At 39.6% G+C, this 26,584-nt stretch overlaps 3 protein-coding genes across 4 annotated transcripts in view; 2 read left to right on the plus strand and 1 right to left on the minus strand.

The window, feature by feature from the left end:
• The first annotated feature begins 632 nt into the window (after nt 1-632).
• Nucleotides 633-14,448, plus strand: slc12a1 (solute carrier family 12 member 1). The gene is made up of 26 exons (XM_072380915.1): nt 633-1,041; nt 1,836-1,970; nt 2,272-2,347; nt 3,011-3,106; nt 4,565-4,704; nt 4,812-4,922; nt 5,020-5,131; nt 5,251-5,378; nt 5,571-5,655; nt 5,909-6,075; nt 6,172-6,279; nt 6,382-6,505; nt 7,014-7,115; nt 7,387-7,542; nt 7,630-7,729; nt 7,858-7,969; nt 8,224-8,364; nt 8,964-9,070; nt 9,176-9,258; nt 10,692-10,811; nt 11,342-11,470; nt 12,540-12,651; nt 12,847-12,933; nt 13,078-13,213; nt 13,313-13,380; nt 13,491-14,448. Exons 1-26 carry the CDS (start codon nt 787-789, stop codon nt 13,621-13,623), a joined length of 3,123 nt encoding a protein of 1,040 aa, XP_072237016.1. The 5' UTR covers nt 633-786; the 3' UTR covers nt 13,624-14,448.
• Nucleotides 14,449-15,369: 921 nt separating this feature from the next.
• On the plus strand, nt 15,370-18,290 carry dut (deoxyuridine triphosphatase). 2 transcript variants are annotated; one of them, XM_072380918.1, is made up of 7 exons: nt 15,370-15,513; nt 16,136-16,292; nt 16,514-16,605; nt 16,734-16,778; nt 16,861-16,935; nt 17,758-17,828; nt 18,151-18,290. In XM_072380918.1, the coding sequence occupies exons 1-7, from the start codon at nt 15,399-15,401 to the stop codon at nt 18,205-18,207; spliced, it is 612 nt and encodes a 203-aa protein (XP_072237019.1). In that variant the 5' UTR covers nt 15,370-15,398; the 3' UTR covers nt 18,208-18,290. The 2 variants fall into 2 exon arrangements, with proteins under 2 accessions (XP_072237019.1, XP_072237018.1); XM_072380917.1 differs by lacking the exon at nt 15,370-15,513 and having other exon boundaries at nt 16,052-16,292.
• A 386-nt stretch (nt 18,291-18,676) lies between these two features.
• The window catches only part of fbn1 (fibrillin 1), a 72,052-nt gene continuing 64,144 nt past the window's right edge, over nt 18,677-26,584 (minus strand). The window contains exons 57-66 of the mRNA XM_072380916.1: nt 25,831-25,956; nt 25,093-25,299; nt 24,227-24,352; nt 23,864-23,986; nt 23,258-23,374; nt 21,825-21,953; nt 21,611-21,730; nt 20,901-21,132; nt 20,654-20,825; nt 18,677-20,322 (exon numbers count right to left, since the gene is read on the minus strand). Coding sequence (XP_072237017.1) covers nt 19,936-20,322; nt 20,654-20,825; nt 20,901-21,132; nt 21,611-21,730; nt 21,825-21,953; nt 23,258-23,374; nt 23,864-23,986; nt 24,227-24,352; nt 25,093-25,299; nt 25,831-25,956 — 1,739 coding nt within the window. The 3' untranslated portion in view covers nt 18,677-19,935. The remainder of the gene's footprint in view (nt 20,323-20,653; nt 20,826-20,900; nt 21,133-21,610; nt 21,731-21,824; nt 21,954-23,257; nt 23,375-23,863; nt 23,987-24,226; nt 24,353-25,092; nt 25,300-25,830; nt 25,957-26,584) is intronic.

The raw sequence follows: 26,584 nt of genomic DNA on the forward strand, positions 1-26,584 counted from the left end.
CCCTTAACTTTCTACTTTCAATAAACTATCATTAAAGACATTTTATTAATCAGTTATATAACTCTTATGGGTCCAATATCATAGTCATCGTAAAATCTTTAAAGTGTTATCACACTTGTTTCACTGGTTTGCCATATTAGTTAAATATTTCCGCTACAAGTTATATACATAATAAAGGCTCTGAAACCTTGAAACTTTTCCAGCTTATATTGGCCTTTTTTTAGTAGGGAACCTAAATTTGGATGTTTCCCTGTGATTCATCCAAAGGGCACATAGGTCTGAGGAAACACTATTCATGGCCCCATAAAATGCAACTGCAGAACAACATGTGCTGTTACTCTGCACTTCAGACAATAATATTAGTAATCAATTCTCCTGAACTCAGGCAATGAGCACCTTTATCTCTCTTTTGTGGTTTATGACTTGGTTAATCGTTAAGCAACACTTTTGTGTCCCCTAGGATGGAGCAAGGACATATCTGACACCCCTTGTTCAGTTTTCTGAGGGCTGAACCAGAGAACTAGCCAATAGTTGGCAGCCAGTGTATGACCCTGAGTATAAAAGTTGAAACAAACCAAGTTCATGCTCATGAAGCTCAGCACAGCGGCAGAAATAACTAGCAGTTTATTCCTCGTCGTCATTATATAAAAAACACAAGGATAACCGTGCCAGTTGATGCAGTGTTATTCTCTTTTTAAATACTCTTGGATGACTGAAGACTTAAGACCTACACTGCTCTTTTATCCTTGACTGTTTAAAATCTGAGAATCCCCTCCAGTATCCCTGATGGAGAGGTTGAATTCTAACGGAGGGGCGCACATTAACTCCGCTTATGATCCCACGCTGGATGAACCCCCGGTCTATGACAACAACCCTTCGAACGAGGAGCATCGGACAGTCCGACCCTCGGTGATCAGTGCCTTTGGTCATGACACTTTAGACCGACTGCCCCATATTGACTTCTATCGAAATGCAGGCAGCGTTAGTGGTCACCGAGCTGTGAGGCCATCCCTGCAGGAGCTCCATGATGTGTTTCAGAAGGTGAGTGCATAAATAGTGATTTTGCTAAATGCAAATGTCAGCTATGCTCTGTTTCTGTCTGTCTGCAACCTATTTTCTCCTTTATTGTGCATATATGAACAAAAAATAACTTCCTAACAAGCTCCAGAGTTTGCTCTGCTCCTGAGCCACACCATTAATTCACTCAGGTTCAGGACTCATAACAGTGATATGAGAGATTTTATAGCTCTTCAATTATTCAAAAATCCTCACAACGTCCAACATTGTGAGCTGTTATCTTCTATCTAAAAATGGAAAAAAAAGAATACAGTTGAAAAGTTATTTTTGGAACTCAATATAATTAAAACACCTGACACACTTTAGAGTGTTTATTGCTATTTATCAAACTGTATTGCAAAAGACATGGGGTCAAAGGTCATTTCAGTTTATAGCTTGGAATAGATTTTATTTTCTGAGGAGATATTAAAATTATAGATCTTTCAGCACTCTTGCCAACAGGAATTTAAGGAAATAACATTCTATCACTGAGACAGAGGACAGACTGCAAGGTATAATTTGAATATGAATGACCCATCAGCATTTGGTCAAAAGAATTTTGGTTCCATTTTCACAGGGAACTAGTGACTTATGTCACAGTATCCCAAAAATAACACAGCTATATGTTTCAGAGACGGCAGGAGAAAACCAAACATTAAAGTACAGTTTCTCCTGCAATAGAGCATATAACAGTAACATGCTCCTTTAATAACAACTGCTATAATCAACACATTCATGTTTCCCTTCCTTTAATTTTTGCTTTTGCCTTCTCTCAAAAGAATGGACAAATCTCTGTGCCAGAAACGGTAAAGGATGATGATGAGACGAGTGATGGGACCCCCTCTGATGATCTGGAGTCTGCCATTCTTCCTGAAAAAGGAGGTGTAAAGTTTGGCTGGATAAGGGGTGTCCTGGTGAGTTATGCTGGCTACTGGCAAGCTCCCTCTGCTTCATATAAACAGTTCACTCCATAATACAGTGACCTGGCTACAAGTGGCAACATGTGTCTCAATACTTGCACAGTGTGCCTCTCTGTGTTATTGTGCCTTCCAAGACCAGAGTCTGGGACTCATTTGAAAAAAATCCATAGATAACTAAATAAGGACAAACTGCCTTCATGTACATGCTGTTACATTACTGTGTTATTTTACAGTAAAAGAACATCATGACCTACTATAAGGAATTTGTAGTTGAATTGTTCTTCTCTTCCGACAGGTGAGATGCATGCTAAACATCTGGGGTGTCATGCTGTTCATCCGTCTGTCCTGGATTTTCGGTCAGGCAGGCTGGGGTAGGTGAAACACGAGTGGTCCAGTGGGACACATCCCAAGCACATAATTGCTTTGTGCAGCATTATCAAATACTTTCAGTATTTTTCCTTGAAGTTTTTTGTAATTTCCATCAGACTCTAATGACTTTCCTTGGCCATTTATGTTGTTATTTGGAGGAGTTTTTTGGATTTAATTTTTCAGGCTCTGTCTTCTCAAGGGCAGCAGCTGACAGGTCATATCAGTATTTGTTCTTAGGACACTTCAGTTACCCGTAATTGTAAGGACTAGAGACAATTCTAGCAGTGGTAAGTCTATTCTGAGAGCCAAACTTCTTTGAGCATATGTGACAAAGTGTGAGAGAAAAAGGGACATTGTGTGAATGACTTCATGAGTATATTCACTTCTTACGAATCTATCCATCAACAGCAGCTTTTGTTCAGGCAGAATAACTAAAAGGGTTTGAAAAGCAGTGAAAGTCACTGCAGTCGACAGAGCAGGTATTGCATATGACTGTAACGTATGGCCTCCGGGCTCCACAGGGAGTTTAAATCTTACAGTGTTTAAAGGTAAAAGTGGGGAGGAAGCTTTCCTTTCAGTGTTTTATGACTGACCTACTGACAATAATACCTGAGTAAAATGTACTAAAAATACTCATTTGACGCTGTAATATTATTGCTTTTTAGGTCTGGGAATTGTGGTCATCGCTCTCAGCTGTGTGGTCACCACCATCACAGGCCTTTCCATGTCTGCCATTTGTACAAATGGTGTGGTAAGAGGAGGTGGGTCAACGCATCAACCAACAGGAGACAACTTAATATTCAGAAACGCACAGTGACAGATAATTGACCACAGGTGTTGACTAACCTGTCATGCTGGTATATCATCCATAACTTATAAGTGTATCCAGCCAACAGCAGCAGTTAAAACATGATTCATAAATGTTCCCTAAGATAACACACACTTATTCTGACACAAAACATTTCAGTCAGAGAACGAAATGAGCAGGAGGACAGTGCGTGCAGATAAAGTCACAAAGCCCCAAAGCTGCACCTAAGTGTCACCTCTTGATGCCTGTTCTCTGTTTTACAGCTCGCCCTGACATAAAATCAATCAATGAGAGATGTGGTGATTAATCATCCACTACTCTTTAGATGTACTCTGACAACCTGGTCGTCCGTGTATCTGGCCAAACGTGTTGCTCTGGTGCAGAAAACCTACGCAGCCTGGTGCTTTCTGTTCAAATATCTAGAAAAGAAAGTCAGTGGGCTCAATATGAAAACGCTATCTGCAACAAAATAACTAAATGTTAGAATGACAAGTGAGCTCATTCAACAAGTAACAGAAGGAAGTGTTTTGAGGCACAATTTTACACTTGACTGAATTGTAAAAGCCATTTCAAAAAGAGATTCAATACGGCAGAGAGTAGGGTTGGCATTTAACTACACCTTTTTTGTTTAACATCTGTCCTCAGGAGAACAAATTACACAATTAAAACCACATGACCTCTTTAGAATTGAGCATTGAAAATCTCATTGAAAATGAGGTCTGTTACAATTATTACATAACAATATATTTACAGTTATATGACAAGATCGAGAGCATCAATCATTCATTTACCTGAATGAAAAAAATAAATGATATTTTCTCTATACTATTTTATGTTTGATAGAGTTGACACCCATTAAATGATATCTTGTCTTCTGCTGTAAAAATGGCATATCCGCCATGTTTTTTTGGTTTTGTTTAGTCAAACATAATTATAATATTTTTGTTCCATAATATATTGCCATATTTTCAAAATGAATATTTTCATATTGACGTTGCCGTTAATCATCAAAAAGTGTAGAACTAAATGTGTATTACTACATTATTTAGAAAGTCTTATGCAATAATAGTAGCACAAATATGAATGCACTAAACACAATCCCTTAAAAGAGGATTCGTTGTCAAGAAAGATTTCATAACTATGACAGCCAAACCATTACTGCCATGTTATTATGACAGTGTTTCTCCATATTTAAAGAGTGGCAGCAGATCTACCAGAGAAGTTTTAAGAGTCAATTGTAAATTTTCTTTCTATTTAGGCATCTTTTTCTGTGACATGACCAACTTGCTGCCTGATCCCTTAAAGTTTGCTGCAAATTTAACCTCATATACCAATCAAATATAACAATAATATGTAAAAAAAACAAAAACAAATATGACATGTGTGTGTATGCTGCATGTTGTTATTTCAGGAGGAGCTTACTACTTGATATCTCGGAGTCTGGGACCAGAATTTGGTGGGTCGATCGGTCTCATTTTTGCCTTTGCCAATGCAGTGGCTGTAGCCATGTATGTGGTGGGATTTGCTGAGACCGTGGTTGACTTACTCAAGGTGTGTGATGTTATTGTGATCAGGTGTCAGCAAAAAGAATCGTGAAAATGAGTTGACAGTTCACTAACTTCCCTTTTACCTCATGGATCTTTTTTTGCTGCATTTAGGAACATTCTGCCATCATGGTGGATGAAATCAATGATATCAGAATCATTGGCTGCATCACCGTGGTGTTGCTCTTGGGCATATCTGTTGCTGGAATGGAATGGGAGGCCAAGGTGAGAAATGGCGACTGTGTTTGTTGTTGACTCTGGGTGTGTTGTGGTAAAACCTCCAACCTTCATTTTAATTGCTCTCACTAATTTGTCCCCACAGGCACAGATTGCTCTACTTGTTATCTTGCTTGTGGCCATAGTGAACGTGTTTGTAGGAACAGCCATTCCTGCAACTGAGTCTAAGAAATCCCAAGGCTTTTTCAATTATAACTGTAAGACACTTTCCAGATCATTGCACATCTTCATCACCATTTCTATATATAACTAATTCCCAAAACACTATTAACATATTTTTTTCCTCTCTGTCTTCTTTTCACCCTTTTTTTTACAGCGAAAATCTTCATGGAAAATTTTACGCCAGCTTTTCGGAATGGGGAGAGCTTTTTCTCAGTGTTTGCTATTTTTTTCCCTGCGGCAACAGGGATCCTGGCTGGAGCCAACATCTCTGGCGACTTGCGGGTAATTTTTTCATTCTTGCTGCACAAGAATCAGGCACAGAAATCATTTGCGCCAATAGAACAGCAGAAGCCTCGAAACAAAAAGGCTGTATTTAATCCAAAATAAAGAAATATGCTCACATTTAGTTTCAGCTTAAATTACATTTAGTCATGATTATGAAATTCTCTGATACCAACCGATTTCACTCTACAGGATGCCCAAGCCGCCATACCCAAAGGTACCTTGTTGGCCATCCTGATCACTGGTGTCACTTACGTCGGTGTGGCTCTTGTTGTTTGTAAGTAGACTACAGCAGTTGAACCTAATTGAACAGAAATGCAGCCTTTTACTACACACAAACACAAATATAAGTCATCCACGGGCTTTGCAGTGACATTGTGGTTGTTTGATCATACAAACAGTAGCCTATGTATCCTGAGAGAACGTTTTCTCAGATTCACATCTCAGAATATTTGCGTCGATATTTCATGTGAACATTCATTTAAAAACAGAACTCAGAAGCAATGCATGTTCTTTCCTTTCATTTTCAGCTGCGACCGTTGTCCGAGATGCCACAGGAAACATAACTGACCTCATTACGACAGGCATACCATGTAACGGTTCAGCAGTAGCTGCCTGTGAACTTGGCTATAATTTTTCTTCCTGCACAGAAAATGCAGAAAGTTCATGCATGTTTGGCTTGATGAACAACTTCCAGGTAATCACCCTTTCAAACAAATCTGAACTGAAAAGGAGCACTTTATTATTTTTTTTTGTCCATCTCTAACATCTCCTTTCGTCACCTCTAATTTAGGTGATGACCATGGTGTCAGGGTTTGGTCCTCTCATCATTGCAGGAACATTCTCGGCCACTCTGTCATCTGCTTTGGCTTCCCTTGTTAGTGCACCTAAAGTGTTCCAGGTAACTTGACATCCTTTCCCAAATGCAGTGCAATCAAAATGCTAACTTTCAGAATAACTTGTTGCAATCCTATTCTCTAATTTAAGTTCTGTTGTTCCACAGGCACTTTGTAAAGACAACATCTACACGGCCCTGCACTTCTTTGCCAAAGGATATGGCAAAAATAATGAGCCAATCCGTGGTTATGTCCTCACATTCATCATTTCTGTGGCCTTCATTCTCATCGGTCAGTTCAGTGGTCCATTGCTTCAACATAATATTTGAACATCCTTACATCACTTTACATGTTATATTTTGTCCTACAAATTATTTTAAGCCTTGCATGAGCAAATACAGACTGTTAACTGTTGAAATCAAGCTGAAAGAAAAGGACTCAAACCTTACATTTATGTTACATTCTTATCTTATATCTTACATTTATGACGGATAAATCACTCTTCATGCACTTCAGGTGTTTTCCAAAAAAAATGTTCTATGGTACGTTTTGTACAATTTTTCTTTGAACTTGAACAGTTTTCAAACAGCATTACTGACATTTCACTGTAATCACAGACAAAAAACATAAAAGAGGGATTTCACCTTTAATCAGCTGCAATCTAGGCATATTCATAGGCCAATTTCAGTGTTGAATAATCTGAAAATTATGTCTGACATATACTCTCTAACGGCCAAAACTTATCAAAGTTCATGAAGTCCCAGAGACAGACTTTAAGATTTCTCTTTTCTGTCGATAGGCAACCTCAATACCATCGCACCTATCATCTCAAACTTCTTCCTGGCATCTTATGCTCTCATCAATTTCTCCTGTTTCCATGCATCCTATGCCAAGTCTCCAGGTAAGTCTATAAAGTAGTTCATGAATCTTACCCTTAAGGAATTTTACTAGTTCTCATCCAATGAAACCAGGTTTTGTTTTTTTCCCAAGACTTCAGAATATATGATTTTAAATCACAAATAGCTACAAATAGCTGTTACTGCAACAACAAAAAAGTATTTGGATGAGTTAATTGACTGTCTTTTAATTTGATGTACATTTTAAGACTCGATAGAACAGCCTCTTCGTCATCGCTTTCCAACATATTGCCTCTTCTGTCATGCTCCCCCCAGGCTGGAGACCTGCATATAGATTCTACAACATGTGGCTGTCTCTGTTGGGGGCCCTGCTCTGCTGTGTTGTTATGTTTGTTATCAACTGGTGGGCTGCTCTACTTACATATGGAATTGAAATCCTCCTCTATGTGTATGTCACCGTCAAGAAGCCAGGTGAGCTTGTTTACATGCTTGGAAGTACAAATTTGGTATTCAGGAGTTAGAAGACCTAACCTGTTGGGATACTTTATTTATCTTCAGATGTGAACTGGGGTTCGTCCACTCAGGCAGTGACATTTGTGAGTGCAGTCAGCAATTCTCTGTCTCTGTCTGGTGTAGAGGATCATGTCAAGAACTTCAGGTAAAAGCCTGCACTGCATCACTCTGGGCACATATATGTAGACTAACATAAAAAAAAGACATTAAAATCAAGGCATATTTTGAGAATAAACACAGAATAACACAAATACAATGCTGTTTCTTCCTCAGGCCTCAGATCTTAGCTCTGACAGGGTCTGCACGAAGCAGGCCAGCTCTCTTGGACCTGGCTCACTCCTTCACCAAGAACTATGGACTCTGTCTCACCTGTGAAGTTTTTGTGGTAGGTCATAAAGAAATAGGAATATCCCCGAATCCAATTAAAGTCTAAGCTCTGATGAGAGCTAAGCAAATTTAATTAATCAAGAGAGTTGACTTCACAATCAGTGGATGGTTTATCGAATATTAATCACAGATTAGACAAAATGCCAACACTTAAGCCACTAAAGACTAAAATTTTGAATATGAAAGAAAATGTGGGATCTCTTTATCTCTCAAAAAACATGCACATAAAGCTGTACGGTTTGATCTTCTCAGGGCCCCAGATCAGAGGTCCTTGAGGAGATGAATGCTGGAATGGAGACCAATCAGCAGTGGCTAAGGAAGACCAAACGCAAGGCATTTTACGCTGCTGTGGCCTGTGAAAACTTCAGACAAGGAACTGAGAGCCTACTGCAGGTCAGTGTGGGCATGGTTGAAAAAACACCTCGGTGAAAGATAAGAAAACTGACCAATAATAATTCACTTGATTAAAGTGTAACCTGCAAGATTTCATCAGAGGGCAATGGCAGATTTATAGAAGCAGCTTTCATTGACCTGTTTCTTCCTCTCGGCGCCGAGTATATATTGCTATGTTATGACTCTGGCTAAGACCTGTCCTAAGGATCTTGCCAGGACATTGGTGCTGTGGGTAGAAGAGAAGAGAGTTAATGATGAGCTGGAAAACTTCAGTCTTATGGCTCCGGCTATTGCACTTTTGAGATAAGACAGCCGTTTATTGTCAGGACTGCTGTCTTCAAACAGCGGGGCAGATTAAAGACTATAATTGATTAACACTGCATTGGATGAGTCCTTGCAGACAAAGCGACTTCTGTTGAATGATTTCTTGGCAGTAAAACGGCTACACAGTCTTCTTTTATCTGAATTTTGGAGGTTTTTAGAGAACATTTTCAGTTTTTCACCACAGCAGGTTTTAGTAGCCTGAGGTAGGGAGGTGCTCGTGTTCTGAGAGTTTACAACTTATTCTGATACGTTTTTTATGGTTCTTTTCTCTGCAGGCTTCTGGTCTTGGCCGTATGAAGCCTAATATACTGATGATAGGCTTCAAGAGGAACTGGAGGACAGCTAGCACAGAGGAAATGCAGGATTATGTGGGAATATTGCAGTGAGTCAGAAATACAGACGCACCTCCGGCAATAACATGCTCAATACTTAAACATGGAAAATAGATCTGTGTGTTTAACTAGTATCCTGAATCTCTTCCTGACAGCGATGCATTTGACTTTGAGTATGGGACAGTGATGCTGAGGATGAACGAGGGACTGAATGTGTCACATATTAATGAGGCAGAAGGTCAGTATGAATGTTCCTTTAGGTTGCTTTAAACTAACATGCGGGACCTTGTTTGTTTTTGAACAATTTTCCAAGCAAAATAACAAGTAAATGAAGGTATGAAAAAAAGTCTATAACAGGAAACAGGTGGTTTTAATACTGCAACATGGACTACATAAATCAGCAAATAATGATACAGCACTGAAGAAAGATATAAAAGGGAAATGTCTACTCTGCATAAAATCGTTGTAGACATTAAAAAGAAAGAAAGTTGTAGTTGACCTAAACTGACTTTATTGCTGGGAAACTTTGTTCTGTAGATTACAAAGTGTTACTGACAAAAAAGGTTAAAGTTTAGGTGATCCTCAACGGTGTGCTCAAATGCTAATATTATCAGTTTGACATCAAATTGATGAAAATGTCTTTGCTTTACGTTCTTTTACGTTTACTACATAGATTTAAGGAATTTTATAATGTAAGCATAAAGTTTCTTAACGTGTTACTTGCCAATTAACTATTTGCATAAATGTCAGATCATTCATTGAATAGCTTTGTTAGGTTTGAAATATCATGGTGAAGAGGAACATACAATATGAAAGAAAGCTACACAACTAATATGATTATAAATAAGCTTGGACTCTTTTTAGCCACTAAGCTTTAACCAGAAACTGCAATGGTGCTCTCAGGACAACCCAGAGTACCTGATAATGATAAAATAACACTGATAAGCCAGGACACTTTGTTCTGTAGATTATGAAGTACTTCTAACAGTCAGGTAATTGTTTGATAAGATAATAAAATAACATCAGAGTCTCAGAGAGAACTTTGCCCTTACAGAAGGACTCTTTTACTTTTAAGTGTTTTCATATATCTATGTCTCCTGATAGCATCTATCTATCTATCATAGACACCATAATCTGGTCCATTAATGACAAAAAAAATAAGTGGTTCTGCTGGTTTTCTTAATGGTAGCGTTTGAAAATGTAATAGTTCCTGGAGAGCAATTAAAAATGTTACCGACTCATTCTGCACAACAACTAATAATAAAATGAAGCAAAAATATTGGAAACTACTGAATTAATCTTTAACGATGTGTTTTATTCTAAAATGTCCTTTTATTATTCATTGTCTAAAATAATATGTATTTGATATAACAAGTATGGTAACTTAAGCTGGAAAAAAATTAGCAGAAAATATAATTTCAATATTTACTCCTGAAATGCAGAAGATAGGGTGAATAAAGAGGCATGAAATGGAAATACTCCAGTATTACTATAGTAAACTTACAGGTGTCCAAAACTCTTGTTCAGGCACAACATTTAGGTAAATGTACTGTACTTAGTTACTTTCCATCACTGGATAATTACTCACCCTGAATTTGATTACACAGACAAATTGATGGATGGAAACAGATGCTTGTAGCATCTCACCTGATATCTGCTTGTGTCTTTTAGATGAGATGCTGAAGGCAGCAAAGGAGCAGGAGGCACTGGATAATGAAATGAATGGAGGAAAATCAAAAGGACTCTTCAAGAAGTCCAGGAAATCATCTAAGCAAGTGCTCATGACCAGAGGTATCTATCTAGAGATTTTTATCTGACGTTAAAGTTTTCCACCAATTTGAAATAAAAAAATAACATACATTTAGCAAATGAAGTCAATGACTCACATCTCTTCTGGAACTTTCCCCACTAACATTGAGATATAATTGAATCAGCCACTCCCACTAAAGACATCTCTGAGGGTGTAATCCAATAATATGGCCCCTTTAGTTCCACTTTGAAGAACATTTCATAAGAGCAGTCCTTTAACCCAGACAGCAGAGGGTGCCTGCAGCCTCTCACTCGATCTGTCTCTGTCTCTGCATCACACACAAACACACACTTACTACTGAGCTGCATCTTGGCGATGCCCGTTAATGTAGCTCAGCATCCTACATTAGACCTGAGAGATGGCTGTGTCTGTTGACGTCAAGCCAGCTTCTAATGTTGCTTTGTGCTACTTTTCCCATCCAACCTAACTCTGAGTGCTTCCTTCCATTCCCTCTTACTGTTCTTCTCCCTCATACAGCTCTCATTTCCTGTATCTTTTTTCTCCCTGTTAGTGTCGGTGTGCAACCCTCCACCTCCGCAGGTTGCCAAGATGAATGAGAGGCTGTTGGAGGCCAGTGCTCAGTTTAAGAAGAAACAGCCTAAAGGCACACTTGATGTGTGGTGGATGTTTGACGATGGAGGTAGGTGTCAGTAGCCTCCTGTTTTGTACCTTGCCTGTAGACTGTAACAGAATATGGAAATACATCACATCCTTCTCTATACTAAAGCAGCCAATAATAGCTAAATTAACCAAACTGCAATCTTCTTGAGGCTTGAAGCTCAAAATGTACAAATCTGTTGCTCTACTAAGTTCCACTGTTGGAGAAAATAGAAAATGTTCTGTTTTGATAAAAAATAAAAAAAATCTGTTAAGTATTCGTTAAATATAATTCACAATAGCTCTGAACATTTGTGCATTTATTTTCCCTGATCAATCATCAAACAGTGCGGGGCAAGTTTTTTTTTGATGAGGTTTGCCTACGTTTTTTTTCATTACAACAATCTATAGTTGCTCTGTCCTAAAGGTGCAACCAAAAACAGACCCAGGAAGTCTCCCTCAACAGAATAAAGAATGTGAAAAAATGTGCCATCCCACTACCTCCGTTTACCTTGCCTGTTGCCTGGTTAGATTTTATTATGTTGGCTAAAAAGGGTCAAACCTTGTCAAGAAAGATAAGATGGTAAAAGGAAAAAAGGGGAAGTGAGATGGACCTTACTGATAAAAGATGGACTTTTTTTATTTGGAGCATAAAAATATATATATATATATATATATATATATATATATACTGCAGAGGGGTTTAGTTAAATGGCATGTTGTAAAAAAAAATTAAAGTTGGTCATGTCTCTTCTTTGCATTTTTCTCTCACTTTCTAGCTAAGAGGAGCTAAGAGGAAAATAAAAAATAGAATGATGGCATTGTGAAAAGAGGTTTTGACAAACATATAATCAGTCCGAATTAAACAGCTGCTTCTGGCATTATACGCAACACATTTGGCCCTGTATACACACCCACAGAGGTCACTATGACAAATACATTAGCTCCATGTGTGCCAAAAGTGTAAATGTGGAGTAAGATATAACATTCAGTGGATATAAATGTTATAGAATGGATTACTAACCAAGACATGAAACACAGTATGGAACACAGGTTTGATAAAATCAATTGGATTGGTTTTACAGTTGAAAAACGTGTCTATCTTCTCTCAGGTCTTACCCTGCTGCTGCCCTACATCCTCACCACCAGGAAGAAGTGGAAAGACTGTAAATTAAGGATCTTCATTGCAGGGCAGCCTGGACGCAGTGACCTGGATAAACAGGAGTGAGTGAACAAATGAATGTCTCAATATCAATTCTGACTTCATGTGTGGAATTTGAACTGGGCATATAAACTTGCAAAATCCACATATGAAAAGTCACAAGACATCGCACTGAAAGTAGAACGATCTGAATTTAACCCAGAATGATTACCTACATTTGTATGAAAGTTCATCAGTTTGCTGTAATTTGATTTCAGGATGAAGTCCCTGTTGCACAAATTCAGAATTACCTGCAGTGACATCAATGTCATTGATGATATCCATATACAACCCCGCTCTGAGAGGTAACTACTCTTTTCAGTTAAAGTTGGGAATGCCAGCCAAATGGTGCAACAGTGATTGTAAATATGAATAAACTCATATCTGCATTATGCATGTAAATTCATATCTTCCACAGTCAGCTCATGTTCTTAATTGCATTCCTCCAGCTTGAAGAAGTTAGACGACATGATTGAGCCTTTCCGTCTGCATGAAGGGTCTAAAGACACTGCACAGGCTGAAGACATGAAGAAGGCGCACCCATGGAAAATCACAGATGAAGAGCTGAGCAGCTTCGAGGAGAAAGTAAACACCTGATGCTATTTAGATGTCGTAGTGTATCATCTCGCTTTGTGGTAGATCACTTGGATGTCATTGTCTAAAACAATTGTTGCTGTTTTCCAGACTAACCTCCAAGTACGACTCAATGAGCTCCTTCAGGAACACTCCAAATCAGCCAATTTGATCATAGTGTAAGCATAAACAGCTTATGTCTGCATAATATCTAACTACTAAATGTAATTGACTCCTGTAAGAAAATTCAACTCATTTACTTTTTGTCTGTACCATTAACCCTCTGCAGGAGTATGCCCATTGCTCGTAAGGGTGTCTCTGATCTCCTCTACATGACTTGGCTGGACGTTCTGACAAAGGACCTTCCACCCACTCTGCTCATCAGAGGAAACCACAAGAGTGTGCTTACTTTCTACTCGTGAGCACCCTGCTGGCTAAACATCAAACTACTATGCATCTAAGGAGTAAAACAGGGGATTGCGATAACAAGGAACCATATTTATAAAGTGTACAAGAACGTGGATAACATTCAGTCTTCCAGACCAACACCGGAGTCAAAAATGAATCTTTCTTTGAATGAGAAAATAGCAGGAAACACCCATAGTAACCAAAGACAAAACAACAATCGTGTGATGCTTTAATTTCAGTCCCTGTTAAAACATTGATTTTTCTTTTTGTACTATATACCTGGTTTTATTTCTTGATCTAGTAGCTTTTTCATGAAGGATTTGTGGCAAATTGTGTGGCTACGTTCAACATAATTTGCACCGTGTGACACTGCAGCTCACTTGCCGACAAGCAAACCTTTTTTTTTTTTAGCAGGACTTCACTTTGTGGCTACCACCAACATGTTGTGCTGCATCCAGACTTCTCTATCAGTGCTGTGGGTCAGGGCCAAGCCATATCCAAGTCAGATCAGCTCAATGAGCTGGGACATAGGCAGTGGCACAAGGTTGCTGTAGTGGTTACAGTGACTGTAAGATAAGTGTATATAGAATAACGAAGTAGACATTTTTTAAACAAGAATAAAATGGAATTAATGATTAACATAATATGGGGTACATTACTATCAGTTCTCTGTAAACTGTGACAATTATGGTTTGATTATCTTTTTTTAAACAGTCTTGATATTAAAGTGTGTGATATACACACCTATTATGCAATTGTTCGTTTGTTCCACTTTATTATTTCAGTTTCAGTGTTACTGTCACAATGTTATTTGTTCAAGGAAAATCGAGTGAAATACACTGTAAAAACAATTTTGTATATTTTAACCAAGTGTATCTCTTCATATTTAAATAAATAATTATGATCATCATCAAATTTTGCTGGGACACAGGTTTAGCCTCTTGTTTTGTAGAACTACATGCAAACCTCTCAATGGATACAAAATTAAATGCAGATACGATTTTATGTGTAAAATACAAGTATAGTGCCAAGTGTCAAGATATCTTAAGACCTCTTATATAACTGACACAAGGAATAAGAAATCTGTCCAAATTTCCATCAACTGTAAGGCACATTATCTTTGGAAATGTAGTATGAACAAAATATAGTTTGGACAAGACACATTAAAGTGAAATGATTTACAAAATAAGAGTTAAGTGCCGTGTGGGCACATCTTGAATAACTGCATTAAATGTGAATCACAACAGTGAAAACATCAAAAGGCAATGCCAATACATCCTCAGTGGAGGGCAGCAATTTTAGACCAGATTGAAAACTCAATTGACGATACAAGAGCTGCAGGACAAAGTCACGACTCAACTTGCTGTACACTTTTACTTTTAGGCATTTTTTATTCACTTGTTACATCAGGTACACAGGCCGGAGGGAGAAAAACACAACAACAAAAATACAACATATAGAGAGCAGAGAACATTTTAGAAATCAAAACACCAAAGCAAAACAAAATTCAAGAAGAGAAAGAGTGAACATATTATAACACACTAAAACAGGTGTTTTAGTGTGACCCCCCCGAGGTCCCACCGCACTAAAAACTATCGACAAAAAAGCACACCTCATCATCTGGATCGATTAATTCAGCATCTATCCACATTTCTGTGCACGTAGACACGTACACACTTGACTTTATCACGGTCAGCTCATCTGTCGCAGGGATTGCACGAAAAAGGAAGAGAGTGGGAACGCAGTCAGCTGAGCGGACTGAGAGCCGAGGTGAGCTGCTAATTTAAAAATGACACGAGTGTTGTTCAGGCTGAGAGATCTCCGGCTATGTCCGTCGGTTTTTCATCTTAGTCCACGTTTCTTGGGACGACAATTCCAAGCGCAAATGAACGCTGAAAACAAAGGCAAGCAAGACATAATAGACATTAAGATGTTATGTGTTTTTTGCCGTTAGCTTGGCTAGCCTGTGTAGCATTGTATGACTGACCGCTTTGTTTTGGGTGTCGCACTGATTTGCACATTATGTGCTGACGCCGTCAACTTCTTTTTCCTAATTATTATTCTGGTGTAATGGTATGAGGGATGAATCCAGTTGTCCAATCCTCACCTGTTACTTTTTGCTTTGCAGGCAAATATAGCCCGGTGATATGAGTGTATCTTGAAGTTACATTTACGTTTGTTTCATTCAGTATCGCGACAACACGGTAATGAAAAGGGTTGCCATAGTTATAGTGTGTCATGAGATTCGTGCCGATTTAGTCGTCGAATATTTTGAAGTTTATTTCCCTTTATTTTGTTTTGTGTAATTCCGTTTCCGCCTCGTAACTGATCCCGTGTTGTTGAGGAGGAGCTACTCCACCGCGCGGGAAATTCGTTCAAATTACTCAGAAGTGCCGCCAAGAACTGGAGCAGTAGGTCATTGCAAGCTTGTAGTACTGTGTCTTTTGTTAGCAGATAGATTTTTCGTTTCTTTTCGTTTACTATCAGTTTTTAACTGTGCACAATTTGCCAACATGCCCGTCTTAGAAGTCACAGATGCTTCCCCAGTTTCACCGTCAAAGAGATCAAGAATAGAAGCAAAGCTTGAAGAGGAAAGACCAGTGCTTAGATTTGCTAAACTTTCTGAGCATGCAACGGCACCTACAAGGGGTTCAGCTAAGGCAGCTGGATATGATCTTTACAGGTTGGTTATATTTTTTAATTTAAATATGCACAGGGCTTTATTTTTGTGGGGAGCCTTCGTATGGCTGCAATTCTGCTACCACACAATGTGAATAACGAGCTATGTGTTTTGAAATGTAGAAAAGTGTAATAATTTAGCTAGCGATAAAATGCCTAAAATGAATAAGCGATAAATCGAAATAGATACAATGCATCTAACTGCACTTCTCTAAACTAAAACAGTGCATATGACTACTCTATTGGTCCAATGGATAAGGCCATTGTGAAGACAGACATTCAGATAGCAGTTCCACATGGCTGCTATGGGAGAGTGGGTGAGTTTCTGACCTGCTGTTCAAGCATTACATGTTGTTCTACTGTTTACTGTTCTGTTCGATCCAGGTAGATTGTAGTTGGTATCAGCAAGACACTGTAACCGTCTCTTGCTATTTTTGCTTCACAGCACCAAGATCTGGACTTGCTGCCAAGCACTTCATCGACGTTGGTGGTGAGTGTTTAACTGATCAAATCAGTGGCATTAACCGTCAATGTGAGCCATTTTGATTTCATGCATGGTCCTGTGTTCACAGCTGGTGTCGTAGATGAGGACTACAGGGGAAATGTGGGTGTTGTGCTCTTCAACTTCAGCAAGGACACATTTGAAGGTGAGTTGTGGCATCAGTATATGATATTATCATCTGACAATTATAATAATAAGATGCTTCTACTGAGTAAAAATGTTCAAGCTCCTCGAGGAAAATCATGGTGTAAGTCTGAGAGAATGTTGTCCCCAGTGTTGAGTTCGTCACTTAATCAACAGCTTGTGTGTGCCAATCGAAGCAAGCACAGTTTTTTAAGATTTATATTTGCCCCTAGTGCCTTTTATGTCGTCATGTTTTTCAGGCAGATGACAAATGTTGCACAAAACTCAGATAAATACAGCACTGCAACAGCTGAGGCACTGACAGGGTGCATGCTCCCTTGCAATTTATGTCAGGACTCCTTATCCTTGTCACTGAGGATAGTTCTTTATGACTGGCCGTATATCTGAAGCTGTCGTGAAGATTTAATTTTGGATGGCCAGACACCTCGCATGACTTTGTGCTGTGATATGGATCAAAACAGTGAAAGTGCTTGAAGCATTTCTAATGGTCTGCACACATAGTTAAATGAATGAAGTCCTTGCAAATCTAATGCTTAAAACACATCCATAATAAAACCGGATACAATGTAAAATATTTTCTCAATTTAAAAAGAAAAGAAAAAAAATGCCTTAAAGGAAAATCATTTTGTTTGGAGTTAACACTGTCATTTCCTCTAATTTTAACAGGGAATTCTAACTGTTCAAATGTTGTATCCACATTTATGTAGAGCCTTTTGCATCCTATACAGATGTCATATCTGTATTGGTAAAGAAGAACATTGGAATGCAGATATGGAGAGCTCAGTCTGTCCTAAGTGTCTTGTCTTGTTCTGTTCCTCATCAGTGAAAAAGGGTGACAGAGTTGCTCAGCTGGTGTGTGAGAGGATCTTCTACCCAGAACTGGTTGAAGAAGAGGTAAATAGCAAGATGACAGACTTGATTTACAAACCATCATCATTCAACTAAAACTAACGCAACATATGTATGAATTGAAGCTTTACAGAGGTTGTACTATTTAGTCGCTGTCGCAGCCTTACCTGCTTATAGTTTGCATTTCAAAACTCTCCTAAATGTAACGTTACAGTCTTCTTTATTTAATAAGCTGGCAAACACTGAGTGCACTTTACCTGTTAAAACTGCTTATTCAGACTATGTTACATTTACTGTAGGATTTGTCACTTACCTGTTGTTTAAGTTTATTTTATTATCAGATTGCTAATCATATCTGTTCTTTCAGACACTCGATGATACGGAGCGTGGTGCTGGAGGTTTTGGATCAACTGGACGCAACTGAAAGATCAACTATATTTTGTGTGCTAACATTCTGTGTAAGTTGTAGATTTATGAAAGAGATAATAATAAAGTTCTTTTTTTGTACTGTGGAGTCTGTTTCTACTGCCACAGACATTGACATGTTCTGAAATCCTCCAAGTCGCCACATGAGGGCAGTGTAGGACAATAATTTAATTTCAGCCTCCACTCAGAAAACCTTTCAAGCCACATTATTGTCGCTGTGCAGTGACTCTTAAACAGATGGTAGGGGTGTGAGCTTTTTCAGCATGTGGAAGCTGTGCCAGAAGAACTTTCAGAGCAGATTATTTAGTGTAATCTGAGTTTTACTCACCAAAACATACAGCGATCGTGTTGCACTTGATTTTGGTCACACATTACTGCAGAGGAGCAATGATGACGCTAGCTGCTCCCTGTTGAACCCTGATATAATCACACTTCCACCGAGATGAATGGGAAAGTAAAGCACTGAGTACATGTACACCAAAAATATGTTTTTATTGTGAATTTACAACTAAACCCTCACGGATGTGAACAGGGAACACAGACTGGTGTCAGGCTGGTCGTGGCAATGCAGCACTGATTTTACTTGTGAGAGAATGTGTGGCCACGAAGACCTCAGTGCATAATCATGAAGGCCCAGGTTTGGCATCATCAAATGTGTTTGTGTGTGTGTGTACGTGTGTGCACAGGTGTGTATGTATACACAGTTTACGAAGGAAGTAGTTGGTCATTATAAGCACCATTACAACCCCCCCTCTATTCCAGGGGCTTCCTCTAGTTTACAAATGCTTCATAGATTAAAAGTGGCATTGATTATTACAGTATAAACACAATTTACATGTAGTATAGAGGAGAGCAGACAGGCTTTGACGCTAGCTGTTGCAGCTGCAAGGACATGAAATCTTCAGAATGACCGATGGGCTTCTTGTTGACTACTGAGTTTTGTATAGTAGTGCAGTGCATTCAGAAGTCTATGTGAATGTGTTGCTAGCACCAGTAGATATGAATTATTCTATCAGTAGGAAAAATGGAAAAGCATAGTTAAAATATGCAGTAGGAGTCATTCAAGCTCAGACATGGCTACATCTCAATAGTCCATAGTGGGTTCCTTTCCTCTCCTAAACATTCTCAATCTTTGTCATCTTCACTGAATAACTGTCTGGCGAAAGAGAAATGTGACAACTTCCATGTGCCCAGGTTTGGTCAGTCACTGACTCGAGGGGAGGAAATGAATGTATTTCAGACTATTGTGACTCAACCTTATTTTCCTCCACTTAAGATGAGTTTTAAACAAACTCAGCCCATAGAGCTATCTGCAGCCCACATGCCCTTCAAAGAGGCATCTGATTCCACATATCATTATACAACATTAAACCCTAAATTAAAAACCTATTCACACCCTCAATAGTGCTTTAAACACAGCTGGAGTTGTGTGTCAAGGCAATATGTGTTTCATTTGACTGAAATATCGCCTCACTCAGCTGACATTTTCCACAGAAACTGTATCTATGATATGTAGAATCATCTTTGGTAATCAAATGATGCAGTCCCTCCCCCCAACCCCCTTCTTGTCTCTTTGGTGGTGAGCTCTTCTCTCACTGTTAGGAAAAGTAGAGGTTGCACCTAACTACTGACCCAGAGTCAGAAATGTTTGGCCTTCTGGGGAGTGTGAGTCTGACCCTGGATCAGCAGCTGCTGGCAACATCTGCCTCTTTCAGTCATGTGATGGTTAATGGAGGATGAGCTGCACCCTCATCTTCAGTATGTCTCCCAGCTGTCCTGTGAGGTAGTCTTTATCATGTTGGTCCTCCAGCTCAGCCAACTGCTTCTTCCTGTAGAGGGGCACACCGCTGATCTGAAGGAAGTACGCCCCTGGCAGGAGGGCCTTCTTCTTAATCAAATGCAGGTAGCTGACACCCTCCCTCTGGTTGATTTTGAAGTAGCCTTCCTCGTTTCCGTAGTCGATGCTGTAGCGCACATGGTCGCTGAGTGTGGATAAGGCCGGCGTGAATTCAAGGATGTGGTCACGATTACTGAGGTCGCTGATGTTCAGGTGGAACTGAAGAGTGTCTTCGATGTCCACACTGGCCAGGCTGACCTTCTCCTCTTCAGTAAGCTGAAGAAAGAAGAAGTTGTCCGTGTGAATTTAGCTGATAAACTCTGAGTGGCTGATTTCTGAGGTTCTAAATCCTGTTACAAGGCCTTTCTCACATTGCAAGAAATTAACATATAAAAAGAAATACCGAAGTAGTCACTAATTTATCTTTTTAGACTAAAAGCAGCCAGGCTTTCGTAAAAGAAGTTAAAAACTACAGGAACTAGATAAAACAAGCTCCCTTGTTTATGTTTTTAACTGATTGTTATGACCCTGAATTTCTATTTAAGAAGTAGATATGATCATCCTTCTGTGACCTCAGTGGTAGCAACAGCTTTCTTATGCAGATTACCTGCATGTCTTCCAGAGGTTCCTCTTGTGTTGAGTTGGTGCTGCGACGCTTGCGTCCCTTCTTGGGGTAACCGTTGATCTTACATTCATAGCAGGCTTCGGGTGAGAGTGAATTATCATCCACCTCACCTCCCTGTCCGTTGCTTGTAAAGCCCAAACCTGTGACACAGTGCCTAAAACAAAAACAAAAGGCCATAAGCACACTAAATCAACATGTGTGCACCTTTGACATGAAGCAACTCTCATACCCTTGTCCTGCACGGAAATATCCAGGTGGACATCCACAGAGGTATCCCCCGTCTGTGTTTGAGCAGCCAAACTTGCAGGGGTTCTGGCTGGTGGAGCACTCATTGATGTCCGCGCAGCCTCCGCTGTTCTGCTCGAAGTTGAAGCCGGTGGGGCAGAGGCAGCGGAAACTCCCCAGGGTGTTGTGGCATGATGCTCCTCCACAGATCTGGCTGTTCAGACACTCGTTCTCATCTAGGTCACAGGAAGTAAACAAACAAGGGGTTAAGGGCTTTCTGGGAAAGTCTTCCCAGAATGTTGTAAATATGTGGAAATTCAGAATAAAATAAAGGGCACAATTACTAAAACTTTTCAAATCTAAACATACTGTTACTACTGTTTTTCTTTTGAAATTAGAGAGAAACATTTCAGCCTCTTGTGACCCAAAGATAAAATGTTTTAGCAAATACACGGAGCGAGCATTTGTTTTTCTCCTTTTCTTGTAAGAGTAAGGGAATGTTTGGAACTTCTACAGATAAAGGAAAAACATTTGGTAATTTTTATATTACACTGTAAGAGTGTCAGAAAAGGGATAAAGGATGGACAAATGCTCCAAGCCTCACTCTAGCCTGTAACTGCAAAGGCTGCATGGTACATATTTTAGCAATCAGGTCATTAGAGGTCCCAAAAGGCAAGAATTTTTATATTTACTGATAAAAAGAACAGTACTCACCAACACACTGGTTCCATTGGTAGTGCTGCAGGTAGCCTTGTGGACAGCTGCACCTGTATCCACCCACCAAGTTCTGACAGCCATGCTGACACCTGTGTTCTCCATCACACTCATCCATATCTATTAGAGACAAACACAGAACAAAATGGCTGAAAGAGTCTTTATTCAGTTATGAATCAGCTGATACTGCGTTTGGTATCAATTGTTTTCAAACCTTCACAAGTTTGTCCACCGAGATCTAATGAGAATCCCCGCTGGCAATCGCAATTGAAGCTCCCGGGAGTGTTCTGGCAGACACCGTTGGAGCCGCACATATTGGCGTCTGTTGCACATTCATTATTGTCTACATAGAGAGGAGGGAAGGTTCAGACTGCTGTAAATCTGGAAACATGATATAAAAGCTGCTCATGACCCTGATTTGAATGTGCTGAATCACTTTAAAATGTATGCTGTCCCTCTCAAAAACTGGGGCAGATCACCATGGACTTTTGGCACAACTAACTCAAACCAGAGGAGGTAACACTTGAGTGTGAAAGTTCATCCTCGGGAATATTAGTTTGAAAAAAGTCCACATCAATTTACTTTTTTCTTTTCAGGGAGAAGGCAGTAAGTGAACCTTAAGGAAATTATTTTGACCAACATGTTTGATTGTTTTGACTGGAATCAGGAAAAATCTGAACACAATCGTGCTGTTAAAGCTGTTACAGAACAAAAATCAAAGCAGAGAAGAATGCGATCTCTAAATCTCAGCTGGTAAAAGTGCAAGCCCAGGTCTTTTCACAGATGGTTGAGGTTTTATAAGTCCTCTGATATGTTCCCAACTAAAACTCCATTTGGTGAAACAGTCCACACACAGGAGATAGTGTTAAAAAGCATAGAGTGAGCATCTACTTTCCCAAATTACCACCAAGCAATCAAAGTGAAAAGCACTTACTGCTTTCAAGAAAAATGAATTGGTAACCAGTAATAAAACAGATACCAAAGACAGTATTAAACTTGATTAGAATCCACATTTCTTTTCTAAAAAGGATTTGTCCTGAAGGGGTTTGAGGTTCTTCAGGTTACACTTGTGTCATACTTCGGTACAACAGCAGTTTTTATCAAGGTATGATTTGAACAAGGGTTTCATGTCACACCCGTGTTTTTCTGATCTCATTACTTGTGCATTACTAACACATCCACACCTACTGTGTGTCATATGCCTGAGGTCACTCCTACAGTCAAAACTGAGGGTTCCCTGTCTTTGATTCGTCATGAGGTCATGGGAGCTGCTTTATGGCCAATTAAAAAAAAAAAAGCATGCGGCTGTCATGGCGATCTTCTGCAATGTTCCATAACAAAACATAGCTCAGCGACCAGAATATCAACCTAGTCTCGCCTAATAAGATCAGTGTGATGTCAGCCGGAGTCCATTAACACTAAGTTCATAATGGTAGAGGGTGCTTTAGTGGTCTATTATGAGCTGGGCTGGAAGATGCTACAAGAAATTACACTGTGAGAGACTAAATTGTGTCTGCATAATGCAAAGAGTGTATAATGTAAGAGTATAGTCTGAATTAACACATAGGCGTCTTAAAAAAAAAAACAGATTACAAAACATTGGCTATTCAGTCTATCTGTATTTTGCATGTATGAGTGTGTATTTACCAATGCAGGCAGTGTGATGCTGGGTGAAGCCAGGAGGACATTTGCAGGTGAAGCCACCGATGGTGTTAAAACATAAGAACTGACAGTTGTGCTGTTTGGTTGAACACTCATCCAGATCTGAAAATGAGAAGTTTCACAGCATAAAATACATGTTTTCAGAAAAGCTCAGAAGTTTAAATAATGCATTCAAGATACTGCAATTGGACTCGAGCGTATAAAGGCTGCTCCTGTGCGAGTTAAAATTCCAGTCCTTGTAAAGTCACTGACCTACAAATGAACTGCAAATGTACCAGACAGTGGACACACAGAGGGGGTACTGTAGAGGGGGGAACTAAAGCTATGGTAAATAAAGATGAAAGAGGCCCTCAAAAACTGAACACCATGAGTATGCTTGTTTAGACCTGTAAGGAAGCTTGATAAACAAACACACAGACAGATGCAGTGTGTCACAAAGCCTGGACACTGGGTACATGTTCATGAGCAAACGTGCACATGCAAGAAGAGCACGTCGATTAGTTTACCCAGCCTACAAAGTACAAGGCTTAATGTGGACTAATTCTGACTATTTAGAGGTTCTGTACTTTGTGTTTGAGTTTTGCATGTCACCTCTGCAGCTCTTTCCATCTTCCTGCAGGATGTATCCTCGGGGACAGGAACAGAGGTAGCTTCCTTCTGTGTTCTTACAGATGAAGTTACATGGCTTTGGTGCCTGTATGCACTCATCCACATCTAGCGAGTGAGCGTGAGACAAAATCATAAAAGACAGAGAGAGACAGATCTTGAATCCTGTAGCCAGCAATTCCATAAGGGGAGATGATGAGATAGACAGACCTGGGCTGCATTTTTCAGAGGAGAGTGTGGGCAGTCCACCCACATACTTTCAGCTCTTTACTAGACAGCAGGAATGAGAACAGGAGGCAGGAGAAGAGTCCATAAAGTGTAAATAATAGAGGTGAATTTCAGCCTTACCCACACACCGTGTGCTGGTGATGTCTGTAGTATAGCCAGTTTTGCAGACGCAGTTATAGGAGCCCAAGGTGTTGATGCACTGACCATTCTTGCAAAGGTTTCCCATCACACGACACTCATCGATGTCTGGATGGAAACAAGAAAAGTCGGCCCCAGATAAAGTTATCACAGCCTAAATACTGGTCAGTTTCCTGAGATGGAATAACAGCGTATGTTTAGTTCCTTTTAGGAAATAATTCTGCCAATAGCTGGATTTTAAAAGTGAATAATAGCTCTATACAACCTTATTCATCAGTAACATCTCAAGTATAAAAGCAGTGATTTTTACCAGCAAAGTAAAAATAATTGCTTTGCAGGTGATTTCAACACAACCAGCACCAACCATCTGTTATCTGCTGTAATGCTCACCTCTTGTAATTTTATAGGACCACACAGGCAGTTTCTTGCCTCCACTTTGCTGCTGACATATTTTTTACAAAGCTTAAAAAGTCCACGCCCTGCGGTATTTTTCAGGTAGAAACAAGCAGTTTACTTCTTTACTTTTTGTCAGGGTATACTATAATGGCAAAGGAGTAGTCTGATAATCCCATCAGACTGACATTAACAGGAATATTTAAATGCAAAAACATCTAGGTTTTATTTTTATGACATTTATGTTGGACTGTTGTCTTCTGGGCACAATCAGCTGATATAACCAACAAAATGGGATGCTTTCCTCCAGGTTAGTTTTAGTAGTTAGTTTGGAAGCACAAACCTTCATGTTAAGTATGCATGACTTGTGGTTTTTAGCTGAATCAAGTTAAAACTTATATAGATATATAGAACTTTTCACATTTTAAATTTAATGTGTAGTTTAATCGCAATACCTCTGCCGTCAGTGGTGTACCCAGGTCCCAATGGACACATCTTCTTGTACTGGGTGGTGCCTGGCAGAGGGCAGAGTTCACAGTTGGTACCCCAACCTCTACCTCCATCACAGCAACACTCCGACTTGGTCACCAAGTTCCTGTTACTAGAAGTCATCTGGCACAGGGTGGTCAGAACCTCGGTGAAACAGAACCCTTCACGGTTATCTGGAAGGCAAGAGGAACACAAGCAAAAGGATGTTAGGGGCAAACGAAAGAGCCTGAGCGAAGCAGACGATACCACCCAGACAGGACCTGGCCCCACACACCAGACGAAGAAAGATAACCCACACGGTTCTATCACTACTGTCTGTGAGGAATAAGATAGCCAAAGAACCACAAGGTTTACAAAGTCTCCCTGGAGGTTTTCTCAGAGAGCTCAGCACATCACAGCTGTCAAGAGGTAAATATTCAGACAAGGGAGGAAATCATTTCACTGGCTGTCTTGATAGAAGCAGACAGTGCTCTTTGTCATTGAAAAGTTTAATTCTGACCGAGGGAAAAAAAGTATTTTTCACTCAGTTAGATGGGCTGACTTCATACAAACCCCCCACACACCCCTAAACAAACTGCATTTAACCCAAGTAAAGAAGCAGTGAGAATACAACAGATGGGTAAAAGCTCACACGAAACTAAAATGAGGCCGATCAAAGTAAAAAATAAAATACATATATAGTCAATTGAAAAGAATATACATACCAATACATTCTGTCTGTGTGGGATTAGCAATGAATCCTTGATCACATCTGCACCGGTAACTTCCAACTGTGTTCTCACAGCGGCCATTCTTGCAGATTCCTGGTTTGGCTGTACACTCATTCAGGTCTAAGGCATACACACACAGACAGTGAAGGGATGACACCAACATATTCATCAAACAGGATTTTCTGCTGTATGTCAAACTTAGATAAATGAACCTGAGGTGAAAGTTCATCCAAGGAGCTCACACATCACACAACTCCTATATGAGCATAACATCTGAGTAGAATCAAGCCAAAAAAGGGAGGAATTCAGAATATCCGTATGGGTTTCTGTCTTCTGAGTTTGGACTCAAACACTGTCTAAATTTATGCTAAAATCTAATTAGGACAAGTAGGTAGATGACCTCACAGGTGATATCTTTCCTACTGTATGGAGTCACCCCTCTGCTGCTGTGTCCAGTCCCTTCGCTTTGGGAAAAGGACGATTATTTATCCTGGAACTTTGCTAAGCCATCAGTGACATCCACACACCACTTATAAGTCTTGTGTCTCTGAAACAACGGCAGCATTGTCCAACATGATAGACTATTGTTTTAATAAAAATTGCTTTGTTCACTGTTGCACAACTTAGGAAAAATGAGGCCGATATGAACGAAAAATGCAAGGACTGAATTTTGCTCCCAGTCTGGTCCTGGATATACCAAATGGAGTTTGGATAGACTGAAAGGTTGTATATAGGACTTCGGCAGTAA

The sequence above is a fragment of the Leuresthes tenuis genome, unplaced genomic scaffold (assembly GCF_036924035.1).
Source record: "Leuresthes tenuis unplaced genomic scaffold, fLeuTen1.0.hap1 SCAF_2, whole genome shotgun sequence".
NCBI lineage: Eukaryota > Metazoa > Chordata > Actinopteri > Atheriniformes > Atherinopsidae > Leuresthes > Leuresthes tenuis.